General features: G+C 57.4%; 3 protein-coding genes across 9 annotated transcripts in view; 1 reads left to right on the forward strand and 2 right to left on the reverse strand.

Moving 5' to 3' along the window:
- Positions 1–1,446, reverse strand: part of AATK (apoptosis associated tyrosine kinase) — a 37,686-nt gene extending 36,240 nt beyond the window's left edge. Inside the window, exon 1 of the mRNA XM_049858810.1 lies at positions 1,238–1,446. Coding sequence (XP_049714767.1) covers positions 1,238–1,319 — 82 coding nt within the window. The 5' untranslated portion in view covers positions 1,320–1,446. The remainder of the gene's footprint in view (positions 1–1,237) is intronic.
- A 10,516-nt stretch (positions 1,447–11,962) lies between these two features.
- Positions 11,963–14,167, forward strand: PVALEF (parvalbumin like EF-hand containing). The gene is given in 5 exon segments (XM_049860141.1): positions 11,963–12,065; positions 12,476–12,613; positions 12,895–12,923; positions 12,925–13,012; positions 14,124–14,167. Coding segments are annotated over 5 exon segments (402 nt in total).
- A 5,899-nt stretch (positions 14,168–20,066) lies between these two features.
- The window catches only part of CEP131 (centrosomal protein 131), a 31,955-nt gene continuing 26,100 nt past the window's right edge, over positions 20,067–25,921 (reverse strand). Inside the window, exons 21-29 of one of the 7 annotated variants that reach the window (XR_007514102.1) lie at positions 25,810–25,884; positions 25,306–25,448; positions 24,900–25,077; positions 24,610–24,755; positions 23,767–23,827; positions 21,983–23,675; positions 21,409–21,678; positions 21,041–21,270; positions 20,067–20,645 (exon numbers count right to left, since the gene is read on the reverse strand). Coding sequence is in view for 1 of the 7 variants with exons in the window: in XM_049860305.1 (XP_049716262.1) it covers positions 23,601–23,675; positions 23,767–23,827; positions 24,610–24,755; positions 24,900–25,077; positions 25,306–25,448; positions 25,810–25,884 (678 nt within the window). In the remaining 6 variants the exon portion in view is untranslated. Of the gene's footprint in view, positions 20,646–21,040; positions 21,271–21,298; positions 23,676–23,766; positions 23,828–24,609; positions 24,756–24,899; positions 25,078–25,305; positions 25,449–25,809; positions 25,885–25,921 lie in introns of those variants that run through there. The other 6 variants (XR_007514104.1, XR_007514103.1, XR_007514100.1 and 3 more) reach the window with 6 other exon arrangements.

Raw genomic sequence — 25,921 nt, forward strand, 5'->3', positions numbered from 1 at the left:
CCTCTGCCAGCAGCCCCAAAGCTGCCATTTGGGGGTGCTCCGGGCAGGGAGACCAAGGAGGCCTGTCCTAAGGTGGTCTGGGCCTGGGACCTAGACCTTGGTAGCCAGCCCTGGCCAGGCCCTGCTGCTGGGTCCAGGGCAGTTCACTCACTATGCTGGGTTCTCCAAGCCTGGAGGGTCACTTCTGAGCAAGTGAAATCCACAGCCCCAAACCCAGAGTGTAACCGAGGGGGAAGGGCAGACAGGCCTCCCATCAGCCCCGCTCCCCCGGGAGCAGACGCCTTCAGACTTTCTCTGCCCAGGGGACCCTGTGCATCCCGGCTCCCAGAGGGAGGCCCAAGGGATCGTCACGTGTGCAGGCTTTGTTTGGACCAGAGTGTGCTGTGTGGAACAGTGACTGAGGTGTGGGTGGGAGGTGTAGGTGGGCCAGCTTCAGGTGGGGGTCTCTCTCCCACTGGGACCAAGGAGGGCTGGAGATGGGTAAGGTGAAGGAAGAGCGCCCACTGCCTCCTGGCAGTGGATGCAGGGCTCTGGCCACCAGCCCTCTGTCCACCTGGCCCCTCGGCCCACCCCAGCGGCCACCCCTCCCTAGGCCAGGTGTAAACATGCCGCCGGGGGAGGCGGCCTGGCTATGCCCCCCTCCCCCCCCGCAGGCAGCCTGACTGTGCCCCCTCCAGTCTTGCTGTTGCCAGGAGTCTGGGCACCCACGGGGGGAAGCCTGGGACACCACCTGCCCCTTCTCATCTGCCTTGTGGGCTGGCTACTGCTCCCACCCCCACACAGGCTGCTGAGTGGCAGGCAGGCCCCCCAGAACCGGCCCCAGCCTGGCAGGAGCCTCCAGCGCCCAGCCAGCACCCCCACACCACCCTCAAGGAGCCTTGGCCCTGGCCTCCCTCGATCTCCTGGCCACCTGGGTGCATGTGGGGGTGGGAGGAGCAGATGCCACAGTTACTGGGTCGGGGAGGCGCCCACAGAGAAGTCGGGTGCCTGTGCCGACGGCTGCCGGCCCAGTTGGGCCCTGTCCACCCTAGGCCTGCCCACCTCTTCGATCCTGGGGCCCTGGGGGCGTTCTGTCCTGCTCCCAGTCCTTCTGCTGCCTCGGCTCAGGGGGGGAAAAGGTTAATATCTGTGCAAAATAATAAACGCCGGCGTCTGGGGAGGCCGCAGTCAGGGAGGCGTCCCGGCCGAAAGGCAGGAGCGGCTTCCGCAGCAGCGGGCGGCCCAGCGGCGGACTCACCCGGGTCGAAGTGCGAGCTGAAGGCGAAGCTGGGGTTGAAGAAGGACGACGACATGGCCAGGGCCAGTAGCGCGGCGGGCATCGGGCGGCGGCTCAGGACGCCCGCGGCCCCGGCCCGCGCCGCCGCATCGCCCAGGCCGCCGCAGGTGCCGAGCCGCCCGCGCCCGAGCCCGCGCCGATGGGGCTGCGGCGACGAGCGGCCAGCACCCCGCGCTCCCCGCTCCCGGCCCGGCGCGCGGGCCCGGTGCAGCCGGCAGCGAGAGCGCGCGCGGGGGAGGGGGGAGGCCGGGGAGCACAGGGCTGGGGGGAAGGGGGACGGCTGGGGAGGACGGACGCGGGGGGGAAGGGGGGCAAGGGAGGGAGGAAGGCAAGGGGAAGCCGCTGGGAGGGAGAAGGAGCGGGGAACAGGGCACGGGGTGCTGGGCGGGGGGATGAGAAAAGAGGGTGGTGGGGGGGCGGGAGGAGGGACGTTGCAGTGGGGGAAGGAGAACGGGAATGCCCCCCGGAGGGCGTGGGGGTGGGAAGGAGGAACGGAGAGGGCAGGGAGATGCGCGGGGGTGGGGGGCAGGTGGCACACGGCGGGGGCACGGAGGCCTGGCACACGACGAGGGGTGCAAATTTCAGAGGCGGCTGGGGTCAGGCGCCCCCCCTTCCATTGGGCGGTTCCTACTAGGTGGAGACGTGAATATTTTTGCAGAAGCCGGCCCCCGCGGGGTGCTATGCTGCTGCAGAAGGGGACCTGGTGTCTGGGAATAAAAAGTGCAGGATGCTTGGGGTGCTGGCAATGGGGAGGGACGTGTTCCCTCCCTCCGCAGCGCCATTTTGCCCTCCTCCCACCATGGGTCCCTTTGACCTTTGGGTGGGTGGGGACGTTAAAGTGTAGTTGAGACTTGGAGGGTTGAGTTTATGTAACTTCATTCATTCACTCAATAAACCCATAATGAACACCTCCTGCACCAGGCAGACTGGACTGGACCCCTGAGCAGATAAGTGAAGAGCCTGCAGAGCCCAGCTGGGTGAGGGTTAGTGGGAGTGGGAGGAGGGGGCATTTAGCCCTGAGCAGACCCCTAAAGACTTTCCGGAGAGCAAAGAGCAACGTCCCTGGACGAGGGGACAGCAGGGACAAGGGTGTGTGGGAAGTCCCATCTCCATGTGGGCAAATGAAAGGGCCTCCTCCTTTTCCCTGTAGACCTTGGGGTCCCCAGCTGTGGGTGGCCTGTGGAGTGGGGTGGGCATTCCCGCCAAAGCCACTGCTCCACAGGGCTCTGCCCTCCAGGGAGAAGGAGCTACTGAGGAGAGGTGTAGTGTTGGCACTCAGAGGGTGTCTGTCCAGCTCACCCTGCCCAGTCTCAGCCTGGGGCCAGGAACAGAGGCCATCAGAGCCCCAGTGTGGATAATACGGGTGACCCCCATCCAGTGAGGACAGCTGGCAGGACGAGGCCTGTGACCAGGAAAGTGCCAGTGGGAAGAATGAGAGAGCGGGCAGAGGGGCGGGGTTCCCCACTCTGGGTCACTCCCCCTCCCACACCCACATTGAGGGTCTTGCCTCTGCCCACCAAGGAGGTGCCCCAGACACAGCCAGGGAGGACCCTTGGGGACAGGCAGGGAGAGATGACCATGACCCCAAGTCACGGCTGGTTTGGGGACCCTCTGCACCCACTGCAGTCCAGATTCAGTGACCAGGGTCAGAGGACCGTGAGCGGTGAGGGTGGCCTTCAAAGGTAGAGGGGTCACCAGTTTGTGAGCACACACATGCGCACACACTCAGACACAATCAGGCACACAGGTGCACAGATACACACACACAGACACAAACACATAGACTCATGCACAGACACACAGACACACACAATCAGACATGCATACAAGGACACAGAGACACACTCAGACACACTCACAAAGATCCACAGACTCACACACTTAAACCCAAACATATAGACTCACAATCAGACACACCCACAGAGAAATGCACAAGCACAGATATACACAAACGTAGACTCAGACTTAGGCACACACAGACACACTCATGTACAGGCACACACAGACTCAGAGAAACACACACATGCATAGTCACTCACATAGACACACACACACGCACAAGCACACTCGCACACATAAACACACGATATGTCCCCTGCAGCAGAGCGGGGAGCCGGAGTGGGGCTTTCTGGAGCGAATCTGCCCCCTGAGGGCCGCTCACCCCCAGGGAATCCCGTGTGAGATTCGCTGCACTCCAAGGCCCCTCTACCCCTAGCCGGCTTGCTGGGCCCACATCCTCTGCTCTGCGGCCGGGCACCAGGGAGGTGGTGAGCAGGAAGGCCGGGAGGCTGGAATTGGTGGGGGGTGGGGGTGTCTGTCGGGGTTTACCACACATGTCCCGGAGCCAGGGGAAAAGATGATAGGTCCTTTCAGTGTCCCCGTGAGCCCAAGGCCTCTGGGTCCACCCCTAGCCCAACCCTGGGATGGCATGAACGAGGCCAAGTCAGCAACATAGCCTGCTCCTTCACGGAGCCTTCCAGCCAAGGGAGGGCAGAGCTGGAGAGGTCTGGAGGCCAGGGTGTGTGGGATGCCCCGCTCTGCCTCGGGGCCTGAGGTCTGGTCCTTCCCTCTCGGAGTTGGGGGCTCAGACCCTGCAGTAAAGCTCTCTGTGCTGCGTGCATGAGACATCCCACTCTGCTGGTCCAAGATCCCGTCTACCCCTGCACGTCTGGGCATTGAGGTCCCTGAAGATGTAGCCTCCCATCCTCTACATAGCTCCAGAGCCCCCCACAGCCCATGCAGGGTGTCACATACCTGAGTGACCACCCAGGGGCTGGCTGGAGGACGCACCTCTGCCCACAAAGGCCAGGTTCACAGAGATGTCACTTCCTGGGCTTCTCTGCCACACAACTCCAGTGCCCCCAGGCTCATGGAGACAAGGCTCCCCTTAGGACCTCCGGTGACACCCAGTTCTGCCCATCCAGCCTTCTAGCAGCCTCTCTGGGGTGCTCCACTCCTCCACGGTGAAAATGTCGAGCCACTGCCCTGGCTTGGTCCCAGTACAGGGAACACTGGGAGCCGGACACTCTTCCATACAGCCGTTGAAGAGACTGAAGCACAGAGAAGGGGCCAACACACACACAGCAAGACAGGCCCAAGCTGGCTCCCAGCCCCATACCCAACCCCTGCTGTGTTCAACCTCTGGGCTGGGTGGGGTGGGGGCCTTGTTGCTCCCCACTACCCTGGCCTGGGTGTGCGTGGGGAGGGGTGCAGCTGCCACGGGGTTGGGGCTGCCTCCACCTGAATATGTCGAGAGTCAGCCCCCGAAAATGTAGAGATTCAGCCCCCAGTCTCAGAGTAGCCCCTCCCCCGGCAGCCCCACCCACCTGCAGCTGCTCTCTATGTGGTAGGGCTGGGGGTTCTGGCATTTGCCAAGAGACCCTCGGGACTGGGCCAGCTGGGCTCCAGGTACCCTGCAGGGTGCTGCCTGCCAAGAGTGCCCACACTGCGAGGGTGACAGGTATTCAGAGCCGGCCAGAGCCACCTCCAGGGGGATACAGCCCAGTCTGGGAGGAGACCATGGCTGGAAAGAGCTTCGTCCTTTATAAAAAGGGCACCTTAAAAGCTAGTGACTCTCTTATATTTCTAATGCTCACTGAGGGCGGGGCCTGGGCTGCTGCATTTATGGGGAGGGCAGAAGGCTGCAGTGGAGGGGGTTGGGCAGCCCCCACCCAGCCCCCACTCCAGCTGTTGATCTTGCCAGGGCTCAATGCCTACCCGCAAGGCCAGGTGAGACCCAAGCCTCCCCGAGGGGCAGTGACAGCCGTGGCAGGGCAGGGGGATGACAACAGCACCAGAGCTGCAAGGTGGCCCCGGGACCCCTCCAGGCTGGCCCAGTGGGGAGGCCTAATGAGCAGGGCCAGGGCTGGGGGCGAGGGGGGGCACCTGGACTTGGACACTCTGAATAGAAATCAGACCCGAGGGGCTGCGGGGACCAGCCATCTGTCAGCTCCAGGCAGGTGCTGCTTCTGGAGCGCTGGAGGAGGCGCGCCCGCTCCCCAACCTGAGAACCTTCGCCAGCTCTCCACTCATCCTGCTGCCAGGCAGGGGTGGCCTCCCAGAAGGTTCCGCAGCACCTCCCTCCATGGGGATGCTGAGTGTGGGACTGGCCATACCATAGGCCCATGGGAGCTGCTCGGCTTGTTATTTTGGTTTTATTCATGTTGTATTAAAGGTGTTGTTCCCTAATCTGCATACATACATACATTATTGAGGTGAAACTCATGTAATAACAAAGTCACTGTTTTACTGTTTGGGGTGATGGAAAGTTCTGGAGATGGGTAGCGGTGATGGCGGCACAATACTCTGAATGTAATTAACGTCACTGAATCCAACACTTAAAAAGGTTAAAATGGCAAATGTTTTGCTATATAGATTTTATGACAGCAACGTTTTGTAAATAATAGCCATTTTAAGTGCACAATTCAGTGGGATTCAGTGCTTTCACAATGCTGCACGGCCGTCAGGGCTACCTGTTCCAAAGCATTGTCATCGCCCTCAAGGGGGCCCCTCACCCATTAGCGGTCACCCCCCTCTCTTCCCCCAGCAGCACTAATCTGTGCCCTCTCTGTGGCTTTACCTGTCTGGACTTCTCACATAAGTGAAATCGTACAATATGGAGCCTTTTGTGTCTGGCTTCTTTCACTTAGAATGTTGTCAAGGTTCGTGCACGTTGCACTGCGTCTACAGCTTCATTCCATTTTATGGCCGAATAATACTCCATAGTGTGGCTGGACCATATTGTGTTCTTCCATCTGCAGATGCTCGTGGGAGAGCAGAAGTGGGCCCTGCTCACCCTCAGGGCGCCTGGGACACCCAGCCAGGGTTTGGAAGCTTTAGGGTAAGCCCTTTGAGAGAAAGCTTTGGCAGGACCATGGAGCCTTCTTATCTTTGAAGCCCATTGTCCCACTCCTGTGAAGGCAGCTAAGGAAGGGAGGGGCTCCTTGGACAAAGGCGCTGTTGCGTCTCTGACAACAAAAATGCTGGAACCTTCTCGGGCCGGTAGTAGGTGGTGAGTCAAGGAAGTTATCAGAACATGCTCAGCTCACAGGCTATACTGATGGAGAGCTGAGGTTCCACACAAGAAAACATTTTACAGACAAAGGAGATCTCAAAGATGTATCAAAAACACCAAAACCAAAGCCGCCGCTGTCGAGTCGATTCCACCTCATAGCGACCCTGTAGTTGTATCCGTGCTATATAAAAACCAGAAGCCTGTGTAAAAATACATGCTACAACATGGATGAACCTCCAAAGCATGACGTTGAGTGGAAGAAGTCAGACAACAGAAAATAGGGGGTTTGGGGCTGCACGGCGTTCATCGACGGTCGTTACTGGGAGGCAACACTGTGAAAGTGCTGTCTGTTGCCTCTAAGTGGTGGCCTCTGGGTATTATGATTAAGGTGACATATTGATATATTTTTTTCACCTTTTCTACATTTTCTTCACATAAAAAATGGTATGGAACAGTTGCACAACTTGAAGAATGTAATCAGTGTCACCGAATTATACATGTAGAAACTGTTGAATTGGCATACGTTTTGTTGTGCATGTTTTCACACATAAAAGTGATGCAATAAAAAATAGTCTGTATTTACCAGAAAAAAAATCAAGTTACTTCCATGTTGCAAACAATAAATAAATAAACATCGGGAAAAAAAAAGGCAAGCAAGCACCGACTGAAAGGGTATCAGGCCCAGAAAACAAATGCACATAGAAGTGGCTCCCTTCAGCAGACCACCCGGAGGGCACTCCAGTGCATACCCCCACCCAGGTCCCAAGGTCTCCTGGTGAGGGTACACACACCTGGGCTGGCCCTGGTAGGGGTCCTTATGCCCGCTCATTCCCTGTGCCCCAGGAGCCATCCTGGCCTGGGTGAGACCTCCCTCTCCTCCCCTGGTTGCAGGGCACTGTGTCCCAGCCTCCCACAGTGACCCAGGGACGGAGGAAAGCTGCTCTGTCCCAGCTGCTGTAGTAGGAGGCCCAGGGTGTCCAGTGTCTCCCACTGGCTGCTTGGACCCCCAGCCAGCCTGCAACACTGGGAGACCCCGCTCAGACCCCTGGCCAGCCTGCACCTATGGGGAAATCCAGCTCGGACCTCTGGCCAGCCTGCACCCCCAGGGAGGCCTCACTTGGATCTCCTAGCCAGCCTGCACCCACACGGAGACCCTGCTCAGACTTCTGACCAGCCTGCATCCATGGGGAAACCCCGCTCAGACCCCCCAGCCAGCCTGCACCCACAGGGAGAACCCATTAGACCACCGGTCAGCCTGCACGATGGGGAGACCCTGCCAACCTTGGGGACACCAGTGACCTTGAGGCTCAGGGAGGGAGAGAGGCTGGCCAGGTTTTCCACTGCTCCCTGTGACACGCCTTGTCCAGCCATCTCCATGGGCAGTCACTCACCTCCCCCAGGCCAGCATGCAGGGGTCACACCTTGTTTCCAATAGGAACTCCATTCGAGGAGTGGTGACACAGCTCTCCAAGTGCACAGTTGGAAGGCGGGCCTGCCAGCCCCGGACTGGTGCTTCCTTGTGCCCCTTACCTGCAGCAAAGGGCCACTCAGCTACACCATGGACTACCACTCAGGTACACCATGGACTACCACTCAGCTACACCATGGACTACCACTCAGCTACACCATGGACTACCACTCAGCCCCACCATGGGCTACCACTCAGCTACACCATGAACTACCTCTCAGCTACACCATGGACTACCACTCAGCTACATGGACTACCACTCAGCTACACCATGGACTACCACACAGCTACAACATGGATTATCACTCAGCTACACCATGAGCCACCACTTAGCTACACCGTGGACTACCACTCAGCTACAACGTGGACTACCACTCAGCTATACCGTGGACTAGCACTCAGCTACACCGTGGGCTACCACTCAGCTACACCGTGGACTACCACTCAGCTACACCATGAACTACCTCTCAGCTGCACCATGGAGTACCACTCAGCTACAACATGGATTATCACTTTTTTTTTTACATGGACTACCACTCAGCTACACCATGGGCTACCACTCAGCTACACCGTGGGCTACCACTCAGCTACACCGTGGACTACCACTCAGCTACACCATGAAGTACCACTCAGCTGCACCATGGAGTACCACTCAGCTACACCCTGGCAGGACCGGAAAGACACCACACTGAGTGAAAGAAGCTGGACAAACGCACAGACGTTGCGTGATCCCACTTAGACGAAGTGTCTAGAACAGCAAACGCACAGGGACAGAAAACAGATTAGTGGTTTCCAGCGGCAGGCGGGACGGGGGATGGGAGCGATTGCTTAAGGGGCACAGAGTTTCCGTTTGGGTGATGAAAATGTTCCGGAAATAGATAGTGGTGCTGGTTGCACAATGTTGCGCGTGCAGTTAATCCCGCTGAATGATGCACTTTCAGATGGTTAAAACGGCAAATTTTATGTCATGTGTACTTCACCACAACTTAAAGAGAGGGAGAGAAAGAAAGCCCAGGCCCTCTGTTCACAGCCCCCGTCCAGAGTGCAGCCCACCCCACCCCTGGCCTCACTGTGGGCCCCAGTGTGACCACCCCATGCACTCAACCCCCACCCACACGCCCGTCCTCCCAAGCCACCAGCACAGTACAGGGTGAAGGCCACCCTCCCTGGGCAGAAGGTGAAGGAGGAGCACCCGGTGTTCCAGCAGCCAGGGGCCACACTGTGATCCGGGAGAGGGATGTGGCCTGGAAAAGCTCTGTCCTTGCATGAATTAGCCAGGCCTCCCGCTCCTCAGCCTACAGGTGGCACCAAGCTGGTGCCCCCCACCTGGCCTAAACCCCCAAACCTGGCCACGGTGGGGGGCCTCGTCAGCCCTACAGAGCTGTGCTCCTGAGTTAGGCCTGCAGCAGTCTCCGGCAGGTAGAGCTGCCTGGGGCTGGGACCCCCCCGCCTCAGCCTCCCAGCTCTGCCTGGCTTCCAGCCATGTGGCCTGGACAAGACCCTAAACCCAACCCTGATGGGGGTACTGGCTTCAGGGTTGTCATGAGGGTAGTGTGTCTACGTCCTGACATCTGGTGGCCTGGTGCTGGCTCACTGCCATCTACTTCTCCCCCTCTGCCCAGGGGGCTCTCAGCCTTGGTCATCTGCCCAGCCTGGGTTGACCCGCCAAGTGCCAGTGAGCCCCTGGTGGCAGCCAGTGCCAGGCGGAGGGCCAGGAGGGTAGCTGGACAGGTGCAGCCTGGAACTGTAAACAGGCTGTGGCAGCAGGTATAAAAGCAGAGTCTCTGGTGGCCTCTGAGCACACCAGCCCGATCTGCCCAAAGCCTTCGCGGGAAGCCAGCAGAGGCCAGACCTGACAGGGTAGGTCCTGGGGGGAAGGACAGGAGGAGGCAGGGCAGGGCAGCTCCCATCAGCCCCAAGGGAGCCCCGGGTCCATGGGGTGAGCGCATGCAGGGAGCATGCAAGACCCTTCTGTGGGCGGCGCAGCTGGGGAGGGGAGGATGGCCGCAAGCGGACTGTAAGGGCTCTGTGTGGAGGCAGGAGGTGGTGGGCTGGGTGGTGGCACTGAGCCCCAGTCCCAAGGGGACCCCTGCCTCCACCAACCCATCCCTACCTGGGGTCCCCCACAGGCTTCCCCCCCTACCAGAATATGGTGCCCATTGGTAGATGCAATATGGACTGAAAGCGTCTGAGTGGGCCCCCCTGGCCTGAAGGGTGTGTGGCTGTCTGGGGGGTGGGTCTCAGCCTGGCCTTATAGCTCTGGCCAGCTGTGGGTGTGGAGGGTGGTGCATGGGGGGAGGGGCAGGGCCCTCCCAGGGGCCGAAAACCCTGCAGAAGGCTGGGGGAAGGCAGGCTAGGGGAGCTGTGTAAAAGCTTTGTAGCCTCCCCCCGCCATCCCCCCTCCGCAGGCCAGCCCAGCTTGCCCCTGGGACCTGAGGAAACAGTCCTAGGCTCAGACGCGGAAACAAAAATAAACAGCCCAGGGTCCTGCCTCCTTCTCCAGTTTCTGTCTCAGGTCCTGCCTTTGTGTGGGGGCGTGGGGGGTGCACATTGGGGCCTCTGACCTCGAGACCCCCAGTGAGGCCAGAGGTGGGGCACAGCAGGGCAGGCCTAGAGCTGTGGGACACAGGACAAGGACTCCCTGCCAGTACCTGCTCCACAAAGTGGGGTGACACTGAGCCTGGCAGGGCTCTGAGAGGCAGGCAGGGTGGGAATTCCTCCTCCGAGATGCTGGGGAGAGGCTGAACCTGAGGGGCCCCAGGACAGGGAATCAGATCTCCAATCAGGAGTCTTCACTCAGCCACTCCCAGCTGGTCCCTATCCCTTCCCCAACCCCCTCTGTCTGTGGGACTCCCCTTAGTGGTGAGGTCGGGGTGGCAGAAGACCCCGCTGCAGGCCCAGCACAGCATCCAAAGCCTTCCCCTCCCCTCCTCCTCACGGCTCCTCACAGGACGCTATGGGAAGCAGGGTGGGTAGGTTCCCCCACTTCCCAGTGAGGAAAGGAGGCTCAGAGAAGCCACAGAGCTGCCCAGGCCGGAGGGCAGGTCTGGAGGACAGAGCCAGCCTGGTCTGCGCCCAGCAGCTCTCCAGGCTGTCAGAGCTGAGGTGCAACCTTTAACCCCATGGGCCTGCCCCTCCTGATGGGTGGGAGAGTGTTCCAGAAGCAGCCACCAGCACATGAACTTTCAAGAGAGCCAAGCAGCCCCGGCAGCCCCTCGTGGCCGCTGGCCCCGCTGCCTCCCGCTCCGAAACAGCTGCTCTGCCGGCGCCCCTCAGCTCCCCCACCCCGGAAATGCAACCCGAGAGCCCGGCGGTCACACACCACTGTCTCTGTGGAGGGCCTGACCCGCCTGCCAGCCCCCCTGTGCCCAGACCCCTACCCACCCAGCAGGCAGGCCGGAATCCTGGCATAGCACCAACACTCTCCCCAATGGGGACAGTGACCCACTCCTGCCACTGAGCAAGGGGCAGAGGGGATGGGATGGAGAATGTCTGAGAAAGACTCAGCACAGGGCAGCTCATACCCTTGCCGCCCAGGCACAGGGCAAACACGTGGCATACAGCACACCTTGCCACAGGGCAGGGGTGGGTCAGCACCAGTCAGGATGGTGGCCAGGGGCCAGCCTGTGGTCCAGGAGAGTGAGGCCAAGGCCCCCCAGACAGGGGATGAGGAGACGGTGCCTCAGGTTAACCAGGAAGGCTTCCGGGGGGAGGTGGCTTTGCAATGGGCCTTAAAGGACAGAGAGGATTCCTCTCCATGGTCAGAAAGCTGCCACCTTCACCAGGCTGAGCCATGCATTGACTATCTCTAGGTTTTGATTTCCTCTTCTGAGAAAAGGGGACAAGGCCCTAGGGTGATCCAGCTAGCAAGGGTAGGGGGATGAAGATACAGAGGAGGAGGTCAGGGATCCCGGTGGTGGCCTGAGGCTTTGCCTTCCTCTTGGGTCCTAGGCAGAGGATGGCCATTGAGGCTGGGACAATGACCCCTCCTGCAGTCCTGCTCCAGCCCCTCAGGGACCCCTACTCAGGCAGGGAGGGGCTTTCTCCCAGGCAGACCTGCCCTGAGCAGACCCCTCACTCCCAGCCAGACCTGGCCTGAGCAGACCCCTCACTCCTGGCCAGACCTGGCCCTGGGCACACCCTTCACTCCTGGCCAGACCTGGCCTGGGCAGACCCCTCACTCCCGGCCATGCCCAGGGGCAAGATGGACAAGGACTTCTCCCAGATGAAGAAGATGGCCTTGGCCATGGGCATGTCCTTGTCAGAAAAGGACATTGAGCTGCTGCCCACGGACATGAGATACCACGGTACAGCCCTCCTAGCACAGCGCCCTCCTGGCACAGTACCCCCACTCCAGACAGCACACCCCCAGCACAGCAGCCCCTTCTACACACAGCTCCCCAGGCACAGCACCCTCCTGGCACAGCACCACCCCAGGCATAGCACCCTTCCAGCACAGCAGCCCCCTGGCATAGGATCCCCCCAGCACAGCCGTGCTGAGAAGCCATGGACAGAAGCCCTGCGGGGCCACATCTTTCCTGGGACTGACAGCACAGGATGCTGTGACCAGCAGGGCTGGCAGGGGGGACCGAGAGGAGGCCGGCAGGATCAGGGTGGGGGGGGCCAAGCTCCCCGGGGTCCTGGCTGTGCCCTCCCAGGGTCTACTTCTGGGTCCACCAGACGGGTTGCCCCTGGTGACCAGCCTGCCTAGCCCTAGGATCCTTCATCTACCTTAAGTTCTTCGAGTACATGCGGGGGTTCCAGACCTCGGGGCAGCTGGAGGCTGTCATTCGGAAGGCCTTCCAGACGCTGGACAAGGACAAGAGCGGTTTCATCGAGTGGAAAGAGATCACGTAAGGCCAGGGCTCTGCCAGCCCCCGCCCCTTCGGCCACCAAGAGCCCACCCCAGCAGCCCCAGACCTCCCTTGGGCCCCTAGCCGGCCTTTCGGAAGGCGGGCAGCACCGGCCAGGCCGGAAACAGGGTCTAGGGGCTCAGGGACAGCACTGTCCCTCCAGCTGGCCCTTACCTCCCCAGGTCTCATCTCCCACCCATCTGTAAACCTTAGGCATCAGCCAGATGCCCCTCAGGCTGGCCCAGCTCCTGTGGCCCTCACCAGAGCCCACCCTTGCCTCAGGACATCCTGTCCATCATCCCGAGCAGCGAGCGTGCCAACCGCCGCACTGATGGATGAGGAGGCAGAGGCTGTGATCCAAGCAGCTGACACAGATGCGGATGGGAGGATCAACTTTGAAGGTGGGAGTGGCAGGGATGAAGTCTGCCAGGCAGAACCCCAGCCCTGGGCGTGGCCTGCCCAGCCTCTGACCTTGGCCCCTCTCCCCACTCCCCCACAGTCAGCCCCATCAAGTGCCCATCTCTAGCCCATGCTGTGCTGGGCCCATGCTCCCCTGAGTCCTTGCAGCCATTGTTCCCATTTTACAGCTGGGAAAACTGAGTCCCAGAGGTGCTAAGTGTGGTGGGGTGTCTCATGGGGTCTAGGGGAGTCACAGTTTCTGAGCAGAGGAGAGGGGTGGGGTAGAGTGGGCAGGCCAGGTGGGGAGGGGGGTGTGGAGACAGGGACCAGGACCTGAGAAGCTGCAGGGGTACATGGAGGAGGGCAGTCTGGGCAGATGGCTATGTCCCCAGGGAGCGGCACTGTGGGAGCCAGTGGGAGGGGTCTGCATGTAGGAAAAAGGCTGCCGTCTAGAGGGAATGGAATTTGAGGAGCCCATGGGGTCTCCCTGAGGCTTTTCCACGAATGCCCTGGGGACCTGGGTCCCCTTTCCATCCCCTCCACCCTCTCCAGCAGCTGGCAGGGCCTGGAGGGCAAAGGGCGGGCGGGGGCACCAGGGATAGCACTCAGAGGGGTCTCTGCGGACACCCCTTCCCAGCCAAGGCCTGGTCCATCCTGCAACCCTGGGCCTCTGTGTCTGCCCTGCCAAACGCCAGGAGACCCCTAGGGGGCCACAGGCTTTACAGTGGGACAACCTGGCCAAGGGGTTCACCAAGGACTCCGGTCACCGGTCTCTCTGTGCCTCAGATTCCTCTCTGGGAAAGGAGGAGTGACCCCAGGAGCCCCTGCATCAGAAGGTCTGGTGGGAATCCCCAAGGGTCCCCCACAGGCCCCATCCCCAGCCCCATTGGGGTTCACTCTCACCTCTGCCAGGTGGGCACGGGGGACCTGTCATTATTGATGCTGGGTTGATGCTGGTTCTGTCCTTCCTGTCCCCCACCAGGGTCCAGGCTTCTGGGCTTTGGGGTCTTCCCATAAAAGGGTACATGGCACCCCCCCAGGAGCTAAAGAACCTCAGGGTTTGGGGGAGCACAAGGCTGGGGTGGTTTATTAAGAACCTGTCTCCTGCTCTAGAATTTTCTGACTTGATCAAAAAGGAGAAAATTCCCAAGAAGTAGCAGCGCCTGCCCTGGCCCGGCCAAGGCCCGGGGTCACTGTTGTGTCATGTGTACCGAGTAGACACCCAGGGGCGAGCCTGAGGAGGAGGCCGGGGGTCAGGGGCAGCTTGTCTGGGAAAGTGAAAGAAAAATTGCATTAAATGCTGCTGCACACTGTGTGTCTGTGGGTGCGGGCAGAGCTGGGCCGGGGTGTGTGGGGATGGCTGGGGGTAGGCAGAAAATGGGAGGGTGGGTGGTGGGTACGGCCCAGCCCCTAGCCCCCACCCCATGCCCTCACGCTCACCTGTGTAGCTAGCACCCACGTAAGCCTTGGTCTCCCCATTGTGTGGGACACCTGTGCAGAGGGCTGTCCCCACAGCCAGCCCCTGGTCCCCCCTGACCTCTCAGCACCCTGCTCTCAGGCGTGAAGACCCCCACAGGGCCCCTCCCCAGTCACTGAGCAGTGTCCCAGCTGCCCGGGACCCACACATGGGCCGGACAGTCCAGAGTCCGTGCTGTGTTGAATTCCTGCCTCCCTGAACGCTCCCCTCAGCCTCCTGGGATGGTCCCCTTCTTCCCCCGACCTTCAGTCCCCACCTGGTGGTCCCCACGCACCTGTGCACTGGGGGCTCCCTCTAGACCTGCGACCTTCACCCTGCCCACCTGCCATCTCCCAACTTCACCTACCCTCCTCCCTTGCCCCCAAGACTCAGCTGTGACAGCTTCTCACTTCAGGCTGCTCAGACCAAAATCCATGGCAGCAGAGCCGTTAACTGTTCCACAGGAGCCGCGCACTCCCTCCACCTAGGGCCACCCTCCCAGCTCCACAGTCCACCTGTGGCCCCAGGCTACCTCTCGCCACAGAAGTAGCCCAGAAGAGGGCCACTCAGGCCATGGTTTGTAGTGAGTGGGGTTCCTCCTCCAGCCGCTCACCAACACCCCAGGGCTCAGGCCTCAGGGACGGAAGGGCCGCAGAGTGGACAGAGCCCCCAAGCCCCTATCACTCCATAAGGTGCCTGCCAGTCAGGATCCACTGACGGACTATTACACCCCAAGTTCCCCCCACCCCCATAAGTAAAGATGGCTGCAGCCTGGACCCCCTGCTGGGCTATTACAAGTGAGAGAGGAGCTCCCCTGGGGCCATCTGCTCTTATCTGCAGGGGCAGTTTTAATCCATACATCCCACACTCTTTCACAGCCTCCAGGCTCTGCCTTCAAAGTGTGCCCCGAGCGCCCAGCCCTCCACCTTCCCCCACCATTCCGGCCACATCACCTCTCGCATGGGTGACAGCCAGAGCCTTGCAATTGGTCTCTCTGCCTCAACCCGTGACAGAGCAGCCAGGGGCTCCTTCTGAAGTGTTGTTATGAGGTGCCTCAAGCCAATCGGACTCATAGCGACCATGTGTACGACAGAATGAAACACTGCCTGGTCCTTCACCACCCTCACAATCATTGCTTTGTTCGAGCTCATTGTTGTAGCCATCTTGTTGCAATCCATCTCACTGAGGGTCTTCCTCTTCTTCACTGACCCTCTACCAAGCATGGAGCCCTGGTGGCGCAGTGGCTTAAGAGCTCGGCTGCTAACCAAAATGTCTGCAGTTTATATTCACCAGCCGCTCCTTGGAAACCCTATGGGGCAGTTCTATTCTGTCCTATAGGGTTGCTATGAGTCGGAATCAGCTCGACAGCAATGGGCTTGTTTTTGGTTTTTTGTCTACCAAGCATGATATCCTTCTCCAGGGACTGGTTCCTCCTGATAATATGTCCAAAGTACTTAAGACAAAGTCTTGCCATCCTTGCTTCTAAGGAGCATTCTGGCTGTACTTGAAAACAGATTTGTTTGTTCTTCTGGCAGTCCAAGGTATATTCAATATTCTTCGCCGACACCACAATTCAAAGGCATCAGTTCTTCTTCAGTCTTCCTTATTCATAGTCCAGCTTTCACATACTTATGAGGCGATTGAAAATACTATGGCTTGGGTCAGGCGCACCTTGGTCCTCAAAGTGGACAAGTGGTATCACTCTTTAACACTTTACAGAGGTATTTTGCAGCAGATTTGCCCAGTGTAATACATCCTTTGATTTCTTGACTGCTGCTTCTGTGGGCATTGATTGTAGATCCAATTTGATGTTGCTTAGTGGTCCAATTGTGAGGATTTTTGTTTTATGTTGAGGTATAATCCACACTGAAGGCTGTGGTCTTTGATCTTCAGTAAGTACTTCGAGTCCTCTTCACTTTCAGCAAGCAAGGTCGTGTCATCTGCATATCACAGGTTGTTAATGAGTCTTCCTCCAATCCTGATGCCCCGTTCTCCTTCACAGGGTCCCACTTCTCTGATTATTTGCTCAGCGTACAGATTGAATAAGTATGGTGAAAGGATACAACCCTGATGCACACCTTTCCTGATTTTAAACTACGCAGTATCCCCTTGTTCTGTTCAAATGACTGGCTCCTGGCCTATATACAGGTTCCTCATGCGTACAACTAAGTTTTCTGGAATTCCCATTCTTTGTAATGTTATCCATAATTTGTTATGATCCAGTTGTAAGCCTTTGCCAAGTCAATGAAACACAAGTAAACATCTTTCTGGTATTCTCTGCTTTCACCCAAGATCTACCTGACATCAGCAATGCTATATCCATTGTTCCACACCCTCCTCTGAATCCAGCTTGAATTTCTGGCAGTTTCCTGTCAGTATACTGCTGCAACTATTTTTTAATTATCTTCAGCAAAATTTTACTAAAGTGTGATATTAATGATATTGTTTGATAATTTCTACATTCTGTTGGATCACCTTTCTTTGGAATGGGCACGAATATGCATCTCTTCCAGCCTGTTGGCCAGGTAGCTATCTTTCAAATTTCTTGACACAGATGAGTGAGCACTTCCAGTGCTGCATCATTTCATTGAAACATTTCCATTGGTATTCTGTAAATTCCTGGAGCCTTTTTTTTTTTTTTTTTTTGCCAATGCCTTGAATCTTGGACCTCTTCCTTCAGTACCATTTAATGGTTCCATGTTAACCTCCTGAAATGGTTGAACATTCACCAATTTTTTCTGGGACAGTGACTTTTATGTATTCCTTCCATCTTCGTTTGATGCTTCCTGTGTTATTCAAATATTTTGCCCATAATATCCTGCAATATTGAAGGAGTCCTTCTAACCTAGAGTTGGAATTGTCGCTCTGCTCAGAACCCTCTGGAGGCTCCCCTTACCCTAACCTCTCTGACCTTGGACCCCACTCTGCTCCAGCCACACTGTCCTCCTCACTGCTCCTCAGCCAGACACATCCCTGCCTCAGGGCCTTTGCACAGCTGTCCCCTCAGAGATCGTGTAACGTGCTTCTCATCTCTGGAAGCGTTTTCTTCTAATGTCCTGTCTCATCGAGGTCACTGTTTACCTGCTTGGTTCTAACTATGCCCAGTCCTCCCTGACCTGGGCTGTTTTCCCGTAGCACTGACCGTCATCTCACACACTGACAGTCACTTATTTGTTAGCTTTATTTGGTGAGAAAGCAAACCAGCAGGACATGAGGCTCTGAGATCCCAGAGAAGGGAGCCTGAGAGGTGAGCCTGACACTGGCGTTGGTTCCTGTCAGGCATCTGACTGTTGGTAGCAGTAGCTGAGAGCCTGGGCAGTTGGAGAGGGTGTCTGGCCTCTCGTGTGCTTAGGACCTGTCAAGGAGGAGGGCTTTGGCTTCAGCTCCTAAGGGGCCACCTGCTCAGAGGACAGACGGGGCATAAATGGGTCCTCATAGAGACTGAAGCCCAGCTTCACCATCGGCCAGTCCCAGGAAATCTGCCCAATCTCTACCCTAATGGCCTCCCATGAGCAAAAGTAAACTCTCTAGAACAGGGTCAGCAAACTACACCCTTAGGGCCAGATTCTGCCCAGTGCAGGCCAAACCTAGCCTTGCCCATTCGTTTGCATATTGTCTGTGGCTTCTTTCAAGTTAGACCACAAAAAAAAAAAAAAAAAAAAGTTGCCTTCGAGTTGATCGAGACTCATAGCAACCCTATAGGGCAGAGCAGTACTGCCCCATGGGGTTTCCAAGCTATAATCTTTATGGAAGCAGACTGCTACATATTTCTCCCACACAGCAGATGGTGGGTTTGAACCACCAACTCTTCAGTTAGCCGCCAAGCACTTAACCACTGTGCTACCAGGGCTCCTTGCTTTTGAGCTACAACCCTTAACTATAAGGCAATAGAAAGGTTGAGAGTAAAGAGAAGGACAAAGATACAGCTGCAAACACTAAGTGGAAACTGGTATATGAAACTACTACCAGACAAAGGAGATTTCAAGGCAAGAATCACTGAGAGAGATCAAGAGGGACATTCTAATGATAAAAGGGTCAAATCACCAGGAAAACACAATGATTTAAAATGTGTATGCACTTAACACAGCCTCAAAATGTACAAAGCAAAAATGAGCAAGCAAAAATAAGAAAAAGACAATGCACAATCACGGCAGGAGGTTTTAACATTCCCCTGTAAGTAATTTATGTAACAAGCACAAAGGAAATCAGTAAGGATACAGAAGACTCAAAAAACACAATGAACTAACTAATAAACAAATAGAACTCTTTATCTTACTACTGCAGAATACGTTATTTTTAAATACACAGATGAAGCACTTATCAAAGTTGACCAAATACTGGGTCATGAAGCAATTCTCAAATCAAAGGATTGAAATAATGTAGGTAGAATATATTTTCTAGTTGAGTTAAATTAAAAATCAAAAACAAAAAGATAAAAGCAATACAGTTCAAAACAACCCATGGATCATAGAAATCACCATGCAAATTAGGAAATATTTCAAACCAAAGAATAATGAAAATACAATATACCAAAACTTGTGGGGGTACAGCTCAAGTTGTGCTCTGAGGGAAATTCACAGCCTTAAACGCAAATACTTGAAAGGGAAAAGTGCTGATGATGTAAGTATACTTTTCAAGAAGCTATAAAAAGTTTAAAAAATTAAACCTAAAGAAAGGAGAGGGGAAGAACCCCTGGAGTGTTAAGTTCATTGTTGATTATTGGTCTCCCCTGCTAGAACAATGGAAAGGTATTTGGTCTGTTTGTTCACGGTTATATCACAAATTATATGCCTGGCACAGAACAGTTAAATAACTTGTTTGACGCTGTCACCTGGCTCAAAGAAAAGGAATGTGGATCAGAAATGCATTCTATTTGGGAGAGGACAAAGCTCATCAAAATGGGCTGGACCATGGAGAGAGGTGGAGCAGGGGGGTTGCATTAACCCCAGGTAAAGTGAAGATCATTCAAAAGCAGCTGTGACAGTATATCAACAGGGAACTGCCAGAAATTTAGGCCGGATTCAGAAGAGGATGTGAAACCAGGGATATCATTGCTGATGTCAGATGGATCCTGGCTGAAAGCAGAGAATACCAGAAGGATGTTTACCTGTTTTTTACTGACTATACAAAGGCATTCAACTGTGTGAATCATAACAAATTATGGATAACGTTGCAAAGAATGGGAATTCCGTAACACTTAATTGTGCTCATGAGGAACCTATACATAGATCAAGAGGCAGTTAGTTGTTTGGACAGAACAAGGGGATACGGAGTGTTTTAAAGTCAGGAAAGGTATCCATCAGGGTTGTATCCTTTCACCATACCTATTCAACCTGTATGCTGAGCAAATAATCCACGAAGCTGGACTACATGAAGAGCGTGACGTCACGATTGGAGGAAGACTCAATAACAACCTTCGATATGCACATGACACAACCTTCCTTGCTGAAACTGAAGAGGACTTGAAGCACTTACTGATGAAGATCAAAGACCACAGCCTTCAGTATGGATTACACCTCAACATAAAGAAAACAAAAATCCTCACAACTGGACCAATAAGCAACATCATGATAAACGGAGAAAAGACTGAAGTTGTCAAGGATTTCATTTTATTTGGATCCACAAACACCCTTGGAAGCAGCAGTCAAGAAATCAAAAGATGCATTGCACTGGGCAAATCTGCTACAAAGGACCTCTTCAGAGTGTTGAAAAGCAAAGATGTTACGTTGAAGACTAAGGTGCGCCTGACCCAAGCCATGGTATTTTCAGTCACATCATATGCATGCGAAAGCTGTACAGTGAATAAGGAGGACCCAAGAAGAATTGATGCCTTTGAATTGTGGTGCTGGAGAATGTTGAATATACCGCGGACTGCCAAAGAACGAACAAACCTGTCTTGGAAGAAGCACAACCAGAATACTCCTTAGAAGCAAGGACGGCGAGACTGCGTCTTACATACTTTGGACATGTTGTCAGAAGGGATCAGTCCCTGGAGAAGGACATCATGCTTGGTAAAGTACACAGTCAGCAGAAAAGAGGAAGACCCTTAACGAGATGGATGACACAGTGGCTGCAACAACAGCCTCCAGCATAACGATTGTGAGCATGATGCAGGACCGGGCAGTGTTTCGTTCTGTGGTACATAGGGTCGCTCTAAGTCAGAACCAACTTGATGGCACCTAACAACAACAAAATGCCTTTTGGTCAGTAGTTTAAATTCACCATTCGCTCCTTGGAATCCCTATGGGGCGGTTCTACTCTGTACTATAGGGTCACTATGAGTTGGAATTTTTGGTAGAGTACATTTACGACCCTGTCCCAGCCTGGCTAGGTGTGACCCCTCCCCTAGGAACCGTGTCCTGCCTGGGGGCCGAGACTTGCCCCCACCCATCACCTGCCACCCACCAGCCTGGACAAGGAAGAAACCCACCCACTGCCATTGATTCTGACTCATAGCGATCCTACAGGACAGAGTAGAACTGCCCCCATAGGATTTCGAAGGCTCTAAATCTTTATGGAAGCAGACTGCCACATCTTTCTCCCACAGAGCAGCTGGTGGGTTCGAGCTGCTGACCTGTTGGTTAGCAGCCATGAGCTTTAACCACTGTGCCATGAGGGCTTCTTGGATGAGGAAGGGGCTTTGAGAGTCACTGAGCTGCTGGCAGCTGGGTTCCTCGATGGTGGAGACTCAGGGCATCTCCCTCCATGGGTCACAGACTCCTCCATGCCCCGAGGAGCACACCAGTCCTCCAGCCTCCTTATCCTTTGGGTTTCTAACCACCTGCAGCAGATGGCGCTGGAAGGCTGAGAGGGCAACAGGAGTGGCTTGGGCCCTTCCTTGGGATGCTGGGCCTAACAGCTGACCCTTAAAACACGTTGTCACACCCCCGAAACCCCAGGAAATGGGAGTGGCATCTCGATCCCCCCTTCTTTGTTGCACACCTGTACAGGTGAAGCGGCAGCCCGGCAGGGCAGGCAGGCACACCCTCTGGGTGCCCCACCAGCCCACTGGCCACTTCAGCCTTTCTGGGCCATGTGCCTCCCAGCTAGGGCGGGCAACCGCAGCAAAGGACACGTAAGCTGCCACCACCGCTGCATCGGCACCGGCCTCGGCCGCAGGCATGTTCGGGACAGAGACCCGAGAAGCGATGGGAGGCCTGAGCCCTTGACGTCAAGGCCAGTGGTCTTTATTATGATCCGTGGTAACTAAAACTGGAGTAGATACAGAAATGGAAACCCAACCAGGTGATGAAGGGGAAGGTGTTGGGAGGGGGTGGGACAGAGTGACTGGGCACAGGAGGCGCTCAGTGTCTGTGAACGGACAAGTGCATACGTGTGTGGATGAATGAAGGGGGCGCCTGTCAATCAGGGCTCAGGAACCCCTCCCTTCCTACAGAGCCACCCCAGAGCTTGGCTGTTTTCCTGGCTGTAAAGAAGCCTCCCCTACCTGTCCCTCTCTGAAAAAGCCCCTGAAAGTCTGTCTGCTCCTCCTTCACACCTGACTTGTGAAAAATACCTCAGCTTAGTGATCCACAGCCGCTTTCTCCTAGCAGCTCCTAACAGCTTCAGATGAAAATATTTTCTTGTTCAGCATCAAAATTTGTGCCAGGACAGGAAAGCCCGGAGTCTTCCAGATTTGGTTCCCTGTCCCTCCTGGGTGCCACAGCTTAAAGGATGCGAGCAGCCAGCTCCCTCCCCGGCCTCAGCTGCAAGGCCCTGCTGACCCAGACCTGCCACCCTGTCTACTCTGAGCCCCTCCGGTTTGAGGCCTCAAAAAAAAAAAAAAAAATTAATCAATTAATTAATTATTATTTTTTTTGTCTCTGGGGCGGGTGCAGCCGAGGCAGGTGAGAGCAGGGAATCGAATGTGGTCAAGGAGCCCTCCCAGTGTCCCGAGCAAGGCAGGGCCCCTCCTCACCTCAGCCCAGGACTGCTAGCTATTAGGGAGAATCTGCCTTCTCCCCATCCGTCATTGACAGGTGGGGAGCTGACGTGGAGGGAGGGCGCTGGGCAGGGGACCAAACACTCTGCCATACCCTGGATGGTGCTCCTGCCAGGAGGCCTGGGCCAGGAGGGAGCCTCAAGCAGGTTCAGAAAGAACCCAGCCAGCACAGGTCTGCTCACAGGATCCCAGGCCCCAGGCCGCACCCAGGGAGGCTCCTGCCCGGTCGGAGGAGACTGAGGCTCCTAGGGGCCTGAGCCCAGTTTCTGCATGACTCCAAGACCCCTGCTGCCTCATCCGGGGACTCTGCTCTCATGGACATGCCTTCTCATTTCTGTCCAGGGCCTCGACTCTTGTGGAGATGCTGTAGTGCTGACCCAGGAGGGCCACCTCCTTTCAGGCCCCAGGAGATTGTCTGATGCCCTCCCCTCTCCTGGTTTCCCTCAGAGGCCCCAGAAAAACAGGGGTCTGACCCCAAGGAGAGCCCTGCAGCTGCTGAGCAGACGGTGAGCAGAGGGGCTGGGCTTCTGAGCGGGAGGGGAGACCCCAGGGGACGCCAGCTGCTGCCCTTCAGAGCGCTGCGCTGCCCTGCCTGGAACCTCCGTGGATGGGCTGGCGCTCTGGGTAGGCCCTCTCCCCATGGGCAGGCCATCCAGTCCCCCTTTCCTGGGCTCCCTCCTGTGGCGACTCTGGACCCCGGACTCTGCAGCACCCCTCTTGCTGGGGGCCCTCAAGAGGGGACAGGGTCTCCTCGGAGGGCTGTCTGCTTACCCTGGCCAGGGGACTGTGGGCACCTGGATGGAGGGGAGCCCCTGAGCTCTGGGTTGTGGGGAGAAAAGGAGTGGGGGAAGGAATTGAGAGGAAGGCCAGGAACAAAGTCCCATCTCTCTGCTCAGAGCCTGGGGGTGAGGGGAGACAGGACGACAGGATAGGGGATGGAGGCTTGGGGTGGGGCCGGTAGGGGAGGGTGAGGAGAGGGAGGAGGGACAGCCTAGCTGTTCACATTCAGACCTTCTCTCCCGCCCCACCAGGAGTGCCAAGCACAAGGTCTGCAACAGCTACAAAACGACCTTTTACTGTTAAAATACAGCCCGGCAACCCCCCCACCCCCAGCCCAGGGTGAGTCAGAGGGGTGGGGCTTCACACAGGTAGGTGTCCATCTTCACAGAGGCTCCCACGTGAGTCCCTCAGCTCACTTGGCAGTCAGGGCCGGCTGCCTGCACTGCTCCAACAGCTCTTCCAGGTGGTCGGCCCGCTTCACCGCAGCCTGTGACACACACCACATGCACCCTCAGGCCAGGCTCCCCTCATTCCAGCACCAACCCCAGGGCGGCCGCAGCCCCAGCCCCAGGACCCACCTCATGCTGCTTCCGGAGAGCGCTCACTGTCTCCTCCTTCCTGGCCAGGGCTGACTTTACCCTGTGGGCGAGTGGGCAGTAGGCTTCTGTGTAGTGCTGCCCTTTGCCCCCGTCCCCCCACCACCCTGCAGGCCACCTTCGACCTTCGGGTACAGCAGGGGCAGCTATGAGGCAGGGTCCTCCCAGGGGTGCAGCCCCACCTGGCCCAGGGCAGCTGGCCTCCTGAGGGACGGTGACAGGGCTGTGACCTCATAAGCGCTCCAGGCCACTGCCACAGAGCCAGCCTCGAGTCAGAACCCAGAGTCAGAGCACCCAGTGCAACCCACAGTGTTTCGTGTGAGCCTAGGGGGCAGGCCCTGCCCTGACCCTCAGAGCCGCCCGGGACCAGAGCCCAGGAGCACTGGGACAGCACGTGGGGGTGCCTGCTCACGGCCAGTCTCCCTCCAGACACACCCTGCTCCCATCCCAGGCCCTGGGGCCCCGAGGACCCCCAGCAGCTCTGGCTCTGAGAACAGGCAGAGCATTTTCCTGGCTGCTGGGGGGGAGGGCCCTCCTGATCACATGACCACCCCAGTTCCCGCCATCGCCCATGTCCTCTGCTCATCTTTGTCACCTGAGGCTCCCTGCCCCTTCCACCATTGTCCTGTCACCTCCCCAGCCCCTAGCAACCCCCTGCTCACCTGTGGTGCACTTCCCCCTCCCCTGTGGTGTGCCCCCCTCACCTGCAGCATGCCCCCCTGCAGTGCACATCCCCCTCCCCTGCAGTGTCCCCCCCCTCCCCGGCAGTGCACCCGCTCCCCTGTGGTACACCCCTCCCCCTCCCCTGCAGTGCCCCACCCTCACCTGCGGTGCACCTCCTCCAGCTCCTCCTGCTTCTCCCGTGTGAGCCGCTCCAGCTCAGCCCTGAGCCGCTGGTTCTCCTCCTCGGTGGCTGCCTGCCGGACCACCTGGGCCGGGCTGCTCTGCTCACCTGTCAGCTGCTCATTCACCTGGGCAGGGGAGGGGAGCCGTGAGGGGAGCAGTGGAGGTGTGGACGCCGGGGGGCATGAACAGGGGCTGGGTGGTGGGAGGCTGGGGGCGCTGTGAGTGCTGGTGGTGGTTGGGCTGTGGGGCCCCCCGGGCCATCTGCTTACCGCCCTGGCATCCTCCAGTGCCCGCTCCTTCTGCCGCAGCAGCCCCTGTAGCCGCACGGCCTCCCCCTCGGCCTCCCCGAGGCGGTCCTTCAGCTCCAAGCACCGCTCCTGGAGCCTCCGCTCTGACCGCTCCAACTCTGATAGCTCTGCTTCATACTTGTCCCGGAGGCGCTTGACTCTGCGGGGGCGGGAGGCAGGGTCAGCCCTGGGGGTGAGCGGGTGGCCCTGACCTGGAGGCCACGTGCCCCCCACACCCTCATCCTCCCCTGTCCCGATCCTGACTCACCGGCTCTCGGCGGCCCGCTCACTCGAGGCAGGGTCAGCCCTGGGGGTGAGCGGGTGGCCCTGACCTGGAGGCCACGTGCCCCCCACACCCTCATCCTCCCCTGTCCCGATCCTGACTCACCGGCTCTCGGCGGCCCGCTCACTCTCCTCACGGGCCTGGGTCATGTCAGCCTCGAGCCGCTGAATGACCAACTCGATCTCCTTATCCCTGCCTTTCCGGATCTCCTCCTTCAGTTCTCGCTCCCGGGTCAGCAGCCACGCCTCCTGGTGGTGCGCACGGGAGGAGAGTGGGCAAAGCCGTCCACCCCCAAATCGGCACCCGCAGGGCACACTGCTGGGCCCAGTGGAAGAAGGGGAGATTCTCTCTGATCACAGAATCGGCCCCAGCTCCCACCCTGTTCACTGCATTTCCAAGATCCTTAATCCTTCAGAAGCCCACATAAAAAAAACACACTGGAGACAGTGTGCACACGTTTGCTTAGAAAACAGCACCAGGCCCCAAGAAACCCAGAGTGGAACGGAAACACACACATAGAGGCCATACTGCAGGACCTGTGTACCGCCCCCAGCCCCCACCTCCTTCCTGGCATAGCTGGTCCCCAGCCCCTGGCCTCCCAGCCCCCACCTCCTTCTTTGTGTAGCTGGCCTCCCACATCTGCCGCTCTGCCTCCAGCTGATCCTTCAGGGTCTGCAGCTCCACCTGGGGAGCAGGTGATAGCCTGTGAGTTCAGGCCCCA

This window comes from Elephas maximus, chromosome 19 (genome assembly GCF_024166365.1).
Source record: "Elephas maximus indicus isolate mEleMax1 chromosome 19, mEleMax1 primary haplotype, whole genome shotgun sequence".
In the NCBI taxonomy this organism is placed as follows: domain Eukaryota; kingdom Metazoa; phylum Chordata; class Mammalia; order Proboscidea; family Elephantidae; genus Elephas; species Elephas maximus.